This window comes from Limanda limanda, chromosome 6, assembly GCF_963576545.1.
Source record: "Limanda limanda chromosome 6, fLimLim1.1, whole genome shotgun sequence".
Lineage (NCBI taxonomy): Eukaryota > Metazoa > Chordata > Actinopteri > Pleuronectiformes > Pleuronectidae > Limanda > Limanda limanda.
Window position 1 is genome coordinate 20,989,515 of NC_083641.1, and position 12,968 is coordinate 21,002,482.

A 12,968-nucleotide genomic window follows, 5' to 3' on the forward strand; every position below is an offset into this window, starting at 1 on the left:
CCGTCCCACCACCACCACCAATCTGCTAATTCTCTGCCTCTGCATGCTTTCAGTCTGGAAAAGGAGGAAGGCTGAACAGATGTGGAAACTCAGCTGGAGATCATAACACTCCCTCTCTCTCTCTCTTTCCATCTCTCTCTCTTTCCATCGCTCTCTCTCTCTCTGACTCTCTATCTCTCTCTCCATTGCTCTCTGACCCTCTCTCTCTTTCCATCTCTCTCTCTCTCTCTGACTCTCTCTCCATCTCTCTCTCCATCTCTCTCTGACTCTCTCCCTCTCTCTCTCTCTCTCTCTCTCTCTCTCTCTCTCTCTCTCTCTCTCTCTCTCTCTCCCCCTCTCCCCTCTCTCTCTCTCTAAGGATGCACTCCCTCTGTATATTTTAGTACACGAGGGAAACTCTCCACAATTTTTCTGCAGTCACGGGATTAAGTGGCAACAAATACTTTTTTTTTTTTTTTTTACTTGGCATGAGTTTTATTGAACCAATCTTCAAGCTGGAGACACAGATAGACACCGACTGCTGGGATCACTTGATCCAGCTGCAGCTGTCGGGTTCGGGTGACGGAGCACCCTGTGAGTCAGACCTCCTCCTCTTTTAAAGAGTCCCATCATCTTTTTCCCTGTCTTTTGCTTCCTTTTCGCTCCTCGATTCTTCCTTCACATCATCATGATCATTGTTTCTTCTCCTTAACAATCTTCTTCTGCTCGTTTTCGGCATGAAAATGTGTTTAAGCTTTGAGCAATGCTTTGTATTCTCTTGATTTATGTTATATGCTGAAGAAGAACTTCTTTTCTTATTCTATATTTTCACATTTGATTTGAGGATGACACTTAGACAATACAGTTCTTCAATCATGAAAAGACGATCAAGATTTTGTTCTACCATCCTCTTTTCTTAAATTCTTAAGATTAGCTTTTTTCATAGATGCAGTAAGACAAGTAGCTGTGCTTTATCGGACTTTGTGCTCATTTGCCAGGAGATAGATCTCCCTTTATTCTTCATGAGGACTAGTGTAATAGAAAAGGACAATTGTAAAATGTTATATCCAGTATACAGTCATCATTAAATTATTATAAGAGGCAACCCTGCATGTGGAACTTAAGGAGATCTGAACTTTCCAGTGAAACACATGCTTTTGATTTTTAATTTAGCATATATATTTATTTTCAACTTTTTTTATGAGTTAAGAAAACTTGTTAACTTCTGCATTTAGTTGAACAATTTAAAATTAACATTTGTGTTCGCCTTAACTGTAGCTTGATATATAAATTTTCTTAAAGAGTAGAAGATAGCACAAATTGTGATTCTTGCGTCTCAGCATGTTTGAGAGCGAATGGTCACTGATGATTATGAAAACCTTAACAGATCAGATGAGCTGATATCACATTTATAAAACTCAACTTTTCATAACATGTTCCTGTTTTTTGCTTTTCATACCACTTCATTCTCAGCAGGTCAATATAATCAATATTTCATCCATCAATGAAAATGAAACCCTCATTCACAAAACAGAATGAGACAGAATGAGCTGTTAATTATTTGAGTGCATTTCTTTGTTCTTCATCATTGTAACTGATCATCTTTGAATAGTTTAAAGTGTTTACCATGAAAAAGAAGAGGGGTCCTAAGAAATTGTTATTAGTGTTTTTTTTTATTTAAATCAAGAAATAAATGAAATTTAAATAAGTAAAAATACTCTGCCACGCAACGGAGGAGATTAACCATTTCCATACTGGTCTGTGTTTCAGGTGACACCCACAAGGTGGAGATCCCCAGAGGGGAGCTGGAGGTGGTGAGAGGCGAGATGGTGGTGCTACAAGCCTGGTACAGCCCCAACTCCGACATTTCCAGGAACTCCGTCATTTGGCAATTCATGGGGAATAAGTCGAGGCAGGTGAGGAGGTCATGGATCTGCACTGATCTGCTGTGTAGTTAACCCTGATCTGACCTCTGGTGGAGCAGTGGGAGGAGAGACTCTTTAAAGGGATTCAAGTCAAATACAGTTGGCTGACACTCGTGCTGCTGTAGACATCGATAAACCCAAATATCAGAGCTGGGACCATGATTAGTGTTTTGACGATCATATTGATATTGAAATGTCTTTTAAGCAAACTACAAAAACACTCTCTGGCTTTTTTCTCTTTCTCTTTTCTCTCTTTCTCTTACTTTTTCTTCTTTGTTAAAAACTTGGTTCTTCGCAGTTGAGTTTTCTCTTTTTAGACTATTTGAAGTAACTCTTCTCTGACTCAATTCCTACTGTCCTTCCTCCTCTCGTTCGCTCCCTGCTCTGTGTGTCTCACTCTCTGACTCCAGGTAAAAGGCTCATCAGAACTCACAGATTTGATTGGCTGAGTTGTGAGAAGTTTTCCAAGATGCTCTCTCTAAATAATTCTTAGTGATTTATGGGTTAAATGTAAAGGTACAATGGTATCTAAGTCTGGATCTGGACCATGGTCCACCTCTTAGTGACAATTGAGCTACACCCATTAACCACAACATTATTTTCTTGAGTCAAAAATACACAGATGGGCCACAACGTTAAAAACCAAACAGCTGCTATAAGGTTGTGTCTTTTTTTTGTACGCTCTTCCAGGGCCTGTCCCTTCACTGCTTAATGTTAAGCAAGAGGAGAGGAGTCATTATTTGTTTTCATGATTATGTTACATTCTGAGAAACATCTAGTAATGTGCAAGGTGAAAAAAAGATGATCTGTGGAGATTAGGATTATATCCAACACCACTGCTGAGTAGGAAGGAAGGAAGGATGGATGAGTGACATTAATGAACGGATGACACTAATGACATTTCATCTCTGATTTCCACTGAACCTCCTATATGAAGCACGGACATCCAGTCACATATATCTGCCCATACTGTGTGCTTGTGTGTGTGTGTGTGTGTGTGTGTTTGTGTTTGTGTTTGTGTGTGTGTGTGTGTGAAGGGTCTTTGCATGATTATTATAATCTGAACAGTTTCAGTGTACGATGTCTGAGCTTAGCTCAAACAGAAAATCAGCCTAAAATTCAACATCCACCATCTGTACATGTCCGGATTATCTTTATGAAGCACATCGATTTCTGTTATAGGGTTAATCTGCACTTTCTAAAATGCCTGCAGCAAATTAAATAAAATGTGATATATATAAATAGTGTTTGAGGATACAGGGTTAAACGGAAATTGCCATTGCATAATCCTAATTATCACTAATGAATTCATTTGTGCGATAATACTAGACAGATTTAAAGGGTTTCCGTGATTGTGTTTTCTCTGTGCAGGTGATAAACTTCAGCTCCGGTGAGGTCGGGCTCGGTCAGAGCGATTACACCACCAGGGTGGGCTTCAGCGCGGCCATGCCCTCAGCCAACCTCTCAATCTACATCAACGACACACAGGAGTCGGACTCGGGACGTTACGTCTGCAGCGTCCTCATCCCGAGAAGTAATGGCATTTCCGGAGAGATACACCTTAATGTCAAAGGTACGGCAGCTCAGCGTCAGAGCGGTTTCAGAGGTCAGGTTTAATCACAGCCGTCTGCGCCACGGCTCACACTTTGCCTCTGGATTTGGAAATCCAGCCAGAACAAATGCCGAACATATTTTGGAGGATTTTGGATTGGACCCGTCTGTTAAACATCTTGTATTTGTGTGAGTAAGCACTGTACAAATAAAAGTCATCTGTTGTTGAGGGATTCACAGGCCATTATGTCATCCTCCAGCAGCAGATGGGACAAAGGGGGAGGGGTGGGCGTCAAAACACTTTTTTTTCAATTTTTTTTTTTTTTTTACAATATGGCTGCTGCCATCTCCACGTCGCTGGCAGTGGATTAAACTAATATAGTTTAATATGCAGAAGTTCAGAAAGGGGTCATTGATCCTTTATTCTTCTGTTAACTTAATCACACTGTCTGTCTCTCCGCCCAGTCCCCCCCTCTCCGCCGGTGTGCACCATGACAGGAAACCCAGTGGTGAAGGGCAACGTGACGCTGAGCTGTAAGTCCAGTCATGGAAAACCCATCCCTCAGTACAAGTGGACCAAGGCCGCGCCCCTGTCGGAGGTTTTCTTCTCGCCGATGCAGAGTGAGTACTGTCATTACGAGGATGTATCTCACGTGTGAGCTGATCCCAGACAGGCACTGAACTTCTTTCATTTTACGGAAACTTTTCCTGTCATCCACACGTTGGCTAATGTCTGGAAATTGTGTGAGAATGTGAGAATACAGCAAAAAAAAGTCCAGAAGATTCCCCACGAGCGAGTGTGTGTTGATGACGTTTTTAACAGTTGCCAACTTTAAAAAACTAAAATGAATACAAATATCTCAGGATAAACAGAGGTGTCGTGCACGTAGAAGATGGCAAACGAGATTCGAGAAATTTGCTTTCTGCTGCTCTACTCCTCACCACCCCTCGTCTGAATCTCCTGCTACATTCTTCATACGTGAAATCCAGATGAGAGTTGATCTCAGACACTTTAGTACCAAAAACAATTATTCCAAACAAGGAGATAACAGTGGTAAACAAGTACTGTCCATACAGTTTGAGCAGGGTTTTACCACTAAGGCTACATGCAGGTTCCGGTTGTGTGCAAACTGTTATCTGTTTTGGATTATTACAGAAATATGATTTATTAAAATAATACATTGATTAGTATTACTATTTTACCATTGTTAAAATAAAGACAGTATATTGTCACTTAGGCTAACTGTCTAGTAGAGAAATTATCCTTAATCCTGTTAACGTTCTGGTCGAAAGGTCGCGCTCCCTGCTGTTGACCCTGACCCCTACATGCACATGGGGCAGAGGTCACACTCATAACCCATGTTCATGATGATAAGTCGCCGCCGAGCTTTACTTTGCTGATCGTTGTCCCGGACGCTCCTGAGAGGAAGATCCTCCATCGTGCCTCGGAACATCCAGCGTGAAATCCTCTTTACAGATTGAGACACACAGTCCACTCCAGCCTGATAGAGAAGGAAGTGGATTCCTGCGGGTCGTGCACGGGCCACATTTGTCGCATTATTTTGTTGATTTTTGTTTGGAGATAATGCTGCAGGGACAACACCATCTGTTTCTGCACAGCGGGACATGGGCTGATTGATTGAGTATTGACTTAACTGGTCTGATCTCTGGCCCGTCATCTCTTTATATCAGAAAAGTCCCCAGACTGATAAAATGAAAACTACTCTTTGCAATTGTGCATTGGGCCCCTGGGGGGGGGGGGGGCATCACATGCGGTCTGCACCTCTTACATGCCATCACACCCTGTGCTCCATCGTTTTATCTGCACTGATGTATGCTCTCTCTCTCTCTCTCTCTCGCTCTATGACACTCCAACTTCACTCTGCCATAGCTGCTTATCTTTCAGCGATCTCTCATATTCTGCTCAGCTGTTTTCTCTCTCTCTGCTGATCCTCTCTCTGTGCTCCTCATTTCCTGTTGACCTCTGTTCCTAATCTAACTCGTCCCATGTCATTACTTAATCAACCCCTCCAAGAGGCATCGTTTGGATTTGGGGACGGAGAGTGCAGCGTCTTTCACTCTGTCCTGTCGGTGCATGTCACTCCCTCCCCACCCTTCATTCATTCTCACTCTGTCTCACCCATCTTTTCCTCACGCAAAGAATGGAGAACCTGCCCCCAGCCTATGCTTGTGCTTGGGTTCATGGGTAAGGATTTTCACTCATAACCGTTTCTACTCCTTTCCTCATAACTCCATCCATCCCACCCTCACCTGCAAACAGAGTAGTTGCCAGGACATCTCACATAAGCACAAAAATGGAAAAGACAAATGCAAAATCCACAACACAACTGCAAAAGTGACTACACAACTGCAAAGGCTACAAAACAACTGCAAATCCCAAAAGACATAGAGTATGTAAATGCTATAACAACGGCAAAATCCACAACTTTGCATGTTTCATTGTCGTCATACGTTGTCTCTCACTTCTGCTGTGGTTCAGTTTCCATTGTGTGGCTTTTGCGATTGTGTTTTTCCGTTAATGCGCTTGTGTCGTGACGTCTCGGTCACTGTAAACCTTTGACCTCCTGAGGGGTCAGGGTGTCTGGGGTGAACTCCCGGTCAGGCTTAAACTGTAGAAAAGCTTTAAATGCAAAAAAACAACCCAGCTTATCAGGATGCTAATAGAGTTATGATTCAGGAATGATAACCATCTACTGTAAATAAATAAACAGCTTTGAACTAGTGTGAAACCAGGTGATAATCCCATTCAACCTTTAATATTCTCAGTCTCCTTGCACATTCATAGATTAATAAACTTTTGAGGAATAACAAGTAGTATCTTATCTTTACGGTTATGATGTGGAAGATAAAAACTTCATGGATAAAGCTATGAGAAGGATTTTTATAGTTGCGTATATTCATATTTTGTGATAAAGGGTTGAAATTGCCTTGTCGATCTTTATTGTAAGTGTATGGTGTTAGACTGGGCTGTCACTCCATTCATTCATCTTTCCATCGTGTGCTACATATGGACGACAACAAGCCTGGATACTGAATGAGGCTTGTTGTAAACAAAACGTTAAAGGACTATTTATTTATTTCCCATAAGGTTGAAATTATTAATTGATCTGTCAATATTTATATTTATTTAATTGTAATTTGAGTGTTAGAATTAAAAGTCATTTGAAGGCATATTTTTGGAGCAAGTAGAAATGTGAATGAATCGACAGCTGTGTCCTGTACGGTCCTGTTTCAGATGTTGTGTAGAAGACGAGTGTGTTTGTTTTTATATTTCCGGGTTGTTTTCTGATTTTGGTGGTCAAAGGTCAAATGTACTGTGACTCCCCCCCCAAACGCTATTTTAGCCTTATGAACAAAACAACTCAGTAGCACCTCAACCTAGTCCTTTAAAATTTGGGGAAAGGGTTCACTTAAAATCACGGGTTACCTGATTAGATTTGTGTTGTTATGGCAATTTAACGTAGTCGTCAGGAATAAAGAGTGAATCAAACAAACTGTTAATCTGTATTTTATTACAAGGCCTTGGACACAAATCAAACTGAGAGCAAGGCTGTCTGCTTGAGAGTGCGAAGAGTCTCTCAGGAACTGGCAGTTAAGAAGCCCCCCTGAGTTCCTCAAAACACTCAGAAGGACTTTACACAAACACATGAACAGCACACGTGGACGAGACAACTTTGACGAGACAGTGTCTAGACACGATCTCCAACAATAGATTTTTAGAGAAAGTTTCAGGAACAAACACAGTTCAATGACTCATATGAACCCGGGTCACTTGAAAACAGAAGAACTTATGATCAGATACATTTGAACCTGTGTTGACCTTACAGGCACTACAGGAACAGTATAATTTTCCACTACAGTATGGCTTAGGTCAAAGGTCAATGTGGCCTCTAGAACCATGTTTTTAGCCTCCTGAACATATCTCAAGTCTGCCTCTCGGGAAAATGTTGAGCCGTTGTTACTTGGACACGAAGATGAGCTGATTAGATTAATGTAGTCAAAGGTCACAGCGACCTTGTATGAATCTGGAAAAGTTATTGTATTCAGGCTGAAACACTGCGTTGGTGGATGCAGACATCCACAGGGTGGTAATTCTAGAGTCAAATTTATGAAATAAGTGATTAGAACATGACAGTTATTGGTTATAAAGGTTATTATCTTGACACATTAATTTGGAAACCTGTCATGTCATCTTTCAAACTGTCCCACGAGCGTCGTATTCCCATTAATCAAGTGTCAGGGCTCGGACAGAAGCTGCTCATTGACCTTGCAGTGACGACAGCGTATCATGAGTAATGCTCCTTCTAGGGCTGCCGCGATCCATTTTTTTTAAAAACCGCTGGGCACCAGCCGCGATAGACTATGCGTGCCGCGGCTGGGGCAGCAGTCGCCCCGGCGCACTCCCCTCCACGCAGCCGGAGGCTCGGTGTGCGGCCCGCCTCAAGTTGTTTTTTTTTTGGGGGGGGGGCGCTCCACGGCGCTTCACGGCGTCGCTGGTGCGAGGGCTTCCTTTCTCTTGGACCGCGGGGCGGTGTCCGTCGCAGGTGCGGACGGCGGCCCTGGACGCGAGTCGGGTCCTTCTCGCGTCACCTCAGCTACGGCGCCCGCGTGGGGGGAGGGGGGGCCGCTAGACTGAGTCCAGAACATGTGGACATGCTGACATTCTTACATTACAACACGCATGTCTAACTAACGTTTGAGTTTGATTTTGAGCTGGACACCATTGTTTCTTATACTTTAAACTTGTTGCTCTTTGTTTAATATGCAGACATAACTTTTTTATTTTGATAAGGGGTTAAATAGAAACTTTGATATCTTTTTGAGTTGCAATGCTGACTTAACTTATATGCCCTCTTTTTTATTTATTTTTATCACGTTGGAGTTGCTAGTTTAAACCTTCAGTTTTGCACTTTAATATTTGAGCCTTTGTTTACATTTTGTTTTGTGCTGCATTATACGATGACATACAGTTTGTTCTTGTCAAAATAAAATTAACTGAAATGAAATGGTCAATTTGATTTTTTTGGAGGAAAATTAGTCGTTTAGATTAATCGACTAATCGATAAAATAGTCGTCGATTAATCGATAGAAAAATAGTCGTTAGTGGCAGCCCTAGCTCCTTCAGACTGAGCTGTAACGTCACGTTCCTTCCGGCGCCGCCGCTACTGGGATCTGATCAGTTGAACTCGCTCCGGGCTCCGAGTCAGCTGACGTTCTGCTAATCTGTCACAATTGGGTTTGATTCCTCACAGCTGGATTTCAAACTGGCAGGATAAATAATCCGAGCGGCTCAGGTGCACGTCGGACCGATCTGCGTTTGTTTTCATATCTGAGACATGGTTTTTAACAGCTGGGCAAAGGGATAAACAATAAAACACCCAAGCTTTTATCTGTTTATTTATACCAGCTAATTATCGTGTGTTGGCTTCTCCTCGCGTTGACTGAAATCCATCAACAGCAGAGTTACATCAGACAGTTTGTGACGACACTCAGTGACTGTACCAATTAGATTTATGCTGTTGACTGGCTCTGTGTGCAGCCTCCTACATTCACTGAGCTGCAGCCAAAACACAAAGCTCAGTGCAGCCTTCACTCACACAAACTCTGGGGTCAAGGTGGCGGCTGTGGATACGCTCATGGTGATTGATTGTCTGGTCTCTTGCATTAATATGTTGCCTGCTGACGTAACCTGGACTTTTTGTCGGGGATGATTTGGATGAGTCCCTGATTTGCATTTCTTTTTTCTGTTTAGTTGCACAAGCAGGAATCACATTTTTTATATGAGCTAGACTCTATAAGGGTGATTCCACCAAACTAATACACGCACACACACACACACACACACACACACACACACACACACACACACACACACACACACACACACACACAGTCGTATTTCCTTGCGTCCCCTCCAAAGCAAAAGACCACATCACATGAAGACGTGCGGCAATGTGACGTGTAAGATTGGATTTGAGAGGATTTGATGTGATAAGTCCCACATAAAGCTTGTTTATTTTTCTACTGCCTATGTTCGCGACAACACAGCAGTGTGAAGCCAGATTTGCCAAGAACAGATTGCGTTGAATGGAAATATCTGGTTGCGAAAGCACTGAACACAGCAAAAAGTGCTGAGCAACATGTAAAATGCAGCAAGTCGTCATCTGCTGTCTGCAATGCCAAACATTCTGGATTAACAAAGTACTACGGAGTATTGGGCGACTTAAAGGGGGGAAATGTAGAGATTTCAAGAATAAACTCGTAATTTACAAAAATAAACTCTTAATATTATGAGAAGAAAATGTTATTTTACTAATATAAAGTTGGAATTTTAAAGGAATAAGGTCAAATATTAGGAGAATAAAAGTTGTGATTAACAAGACTGAGGTCATAATATTCTGAAGAAAAGTTGTGATATAACTTGAAAAAATAAGTTATTTTACAAGGATTAAGTTGTAATTTACAAGGATCTTTTTTGTAATTTCACAAAAATAAAGTCAGGATTTTATAAGACTAAAGTCATAATATTATGAGAAGAATTCATGATTTTACAAGAATAAATTCATTAGTAGAAAATTGTCTGAACTGAAGCAGAAATGTTGAATAATAACTCAAATTGGAACTGTTTCTCTGATTTAAATATCAGATTTAAAATGTCGTTTTTTTTGAGTACATTGTATGGTCTTACTCTCAGTGACTGTGTGTTTGTTAATAGTTCCCAAACCTTTAGTATTGTTGTTTAATATTAACCAATGTTGTTCCCTTGGTTAGCTCTATTACACCCACTTGCAGAGATCTCATGTTCTTTAAATGACTCCAGTGTGTGTGTGTGTGTGTGTGTAACTTTGCGGTTGTGTTGCAGACGAGAGACACGGCACCCTCCGGCTGAGCAACCTCACCAAGAACATGTCGGGGAAGTACGTCTGCCGAGCCAGCAACACGGCCGGCTCCGACAGCTGCTCCATTAACCTGGAAGTCATCACCTGTACGTCCACAGTAAAACCTTCTTCACTCCTCTCCACAGTGTGTATTTAAATCCCAGCTGTGAGGGTGAATACTGACTGGTGTTGTTGTTGAAGCTTCCAACGCAGGCGTGATCGCAGCGGCCACCCTGGGCTCGGTGGTGGGACTCATGGCCATGGTGCTGTTCCTCATATTCATCCTGAGGAGGAGACGGGACACGGAGGAGGAGATGGCCAACGAGATCAAGTGAGTTTCACTTCACACTCGCTGGTCACTTTATTAGAGACACACGTCCAGTCGTCCATTACCTATACCGCTTGTCCCCGGAGGGTTGTGGGGGGGTAAGCTGCAGCCAATCCAAGCCAACATATAGGGAAAGAAGCGGGGAGACCCTGGCCAGGTCACCAGCGTATCACAGCGCCCACACACAGAGACAGACACCATTCACACTCACACTTACAAATACAGGGTATACATGCAAACTCCAGAAAGACCAACACCGGGTTTGGACTCTGTAACCTTCCTGCTATAAGGCAATAGTGCTCACCACTGCACCACCGTGCCCACATCCAGTCTAGTGCAATTCAGTACAGCAGCTCTCTTTATGAAGCTTATATATAATGTTGAGTTTTCTAAAACTGTCAGAAATTTCATTGTATGATTATTAATGAGGTCAAACACGCAGAACACCTCTGAACATTGTGTAGTTCAGTATAAGACAGCTACAAACCACAGAGATTGTTTATCTGCATTAAGACTTATGACAATATCACAAAAAGAGAAGACGGAAATCATAAAAATGTATATTTTGGGGGGGATATAACTATTTAAAAAACACTTTCCTAGTTCCAGCAACCACTCAAAATTCTTAACATTACGAGTAACATTCACCTACTGTAAATACTGTATTAATGTATAAGCTGAATGTGCGTCATGTGTACTTTCACTTCTTGGAAGCAAGAAAAGATTGTTGCATATTTTTTTCATTTTATTTGTCTTGATAAATAGTAATATTGGTTTTCTCTGCCTCCCTCTCCTCCCTCTCTCTCTCTCCGCCTCAGGGAAGATGCTCAGGCCCCAAAGCGAGTGTCATGGGCAAAGAGCAACACCGGCTCCGACATCGGGTCCAAGAACGGCACGCTGTCCTCCATAGCAACCAGTCCTCGAACTCGAGACCCGAACCCGCCCAACTACCACTACCCGTACACGTCCATCTCGGCGTCAGACACGGGCTCAGTCATCAACGCCTACCAGCTGCGACCTGGAGAGGCCAACACCTTACAAGGACTTCCTGGTTACAACATGGGAGGCACTCCGTCACGGAAACACAAGCGGCCCCCCTGTGCCAACGGGGGTCCTCCGCACATTGTGAGGAGCTCTTTGCTCGGCGTCCCCAACCGGACTGAGGGGGCGCAGCCTCAGGCGCCGCCGCTCGCCGTGTCCCCACAGATGAGCTCCTCCACCCTGACGCGCACGGGCGCCGTCACCATCATGGTGCCGGCTCAGAGCCAGGCCGGTTCGCTGGTGTGACCACGCTGGTGTGACCATGCTGGTGGGGACTAAAAGGACAGCGGTTGTTTTTGGGGAAAGTTGAAGACCTGAACGGTTCCAAGAGAAGATGGTTTGTGCTTCGTTGGCACAGACGCTCCCATCGCTCTGCTGATCACGATAACGCAGCATCGCTCATTTCAGTTTTCATTCGCTGCGTTCTGTCTCACTGAGGTTTAATTTGTATTAACATGCTCAGAAAGACATTTTCAGTAATGTTGTGAAGTAGCATTAAAACACCAGTTCCTATAAGATCTGTCTGGATACTGGGAACCAGAATGAACGGTGGAGTGCTCTTAGAGTTTGGAAGTTTGTGTAAAATATAACGTTTTGGGTACATTTGAATAATGTAAAAAAAAACAACTACATATGATTTTTTTTTTATTATTTCATTTCTCTGTCACGCTCAGTTCACTCTTCTCAGGCTCGCTACACAAGTTCAGGGCAAAACTTCAGCCAAAACTAAAATCACAGTTCAGGTTTTAATAACCGTGTGTGTTAGTTTCTCTCTCTCTTCACTTCGGAGAGAACCTTCTGTGTGAGTTTTTCGCCGGTCGTGGTAGATGGGATGCAACCAAAATCGTGACATTGTTGAAGTAGAGATTCTTTTTTTTTTGTTCAAAAGGTGCTTGATATAATTTGATATTATTACCGTAAACACGAGACAATTAGCTGAGAATTGAGATTATTGGTCTTTCGGACTGAAACTGGTTTGTTTTCTTGTAATTATTCTGAACTCTGGATTTGATGTGGCAGTGAATTATCGGTGTTGACAGACTACATGTAGCACTTTTAATGCAGTTCTGATTGTTTTCCAATAAAGGAGTGGTTCTGGAGTGGTTGATTTTTAGCCTCACTGAATTTTTCTCACTTACAAAATGGCAGACATTTTAAATAACAAATCCCAGTCATGTGTCATTCAGGCAATCGATAAATAGTAAAAATCCTTTTGTGCAAATTCAAATAATTTTATTTGGAGTG

General features: G+C 42.5%; 1 protein-coding gene across 1 annotated transcript; it reads left to right on the forward strand.

Moving 5' to 3' along the window:
* The first annotated feature begins 467 nt into the window (after positions 1 to 467).
* On the forward strand, positions 468 to 12,018 carry esamb (endothelial cell adhesion molecule b). The gene is made up of 7 exons (XM_061072531.1): positions 468 to 573; positions 1,750 to 1,895; positions 3,276 to 3,477; positions 3,921 to 4,076; positions 10,339 to 10,461; positions 10,556 to 10,685; positions 11,501 to 12,018. The coding sequence occupies exons 1-7, from the start codon at positions 468 to 470 to the stop codon at positions 11,967 to 11,969; spliced, it is 1,332 nt and encodes a 443-aa protein (XP_060928514.1). The 3' UTR covers positions 11,970 to 12,018.
* The last annotated feature ends 950 nt before the right edge of the window (positions 12,019 to 12,968 follow it).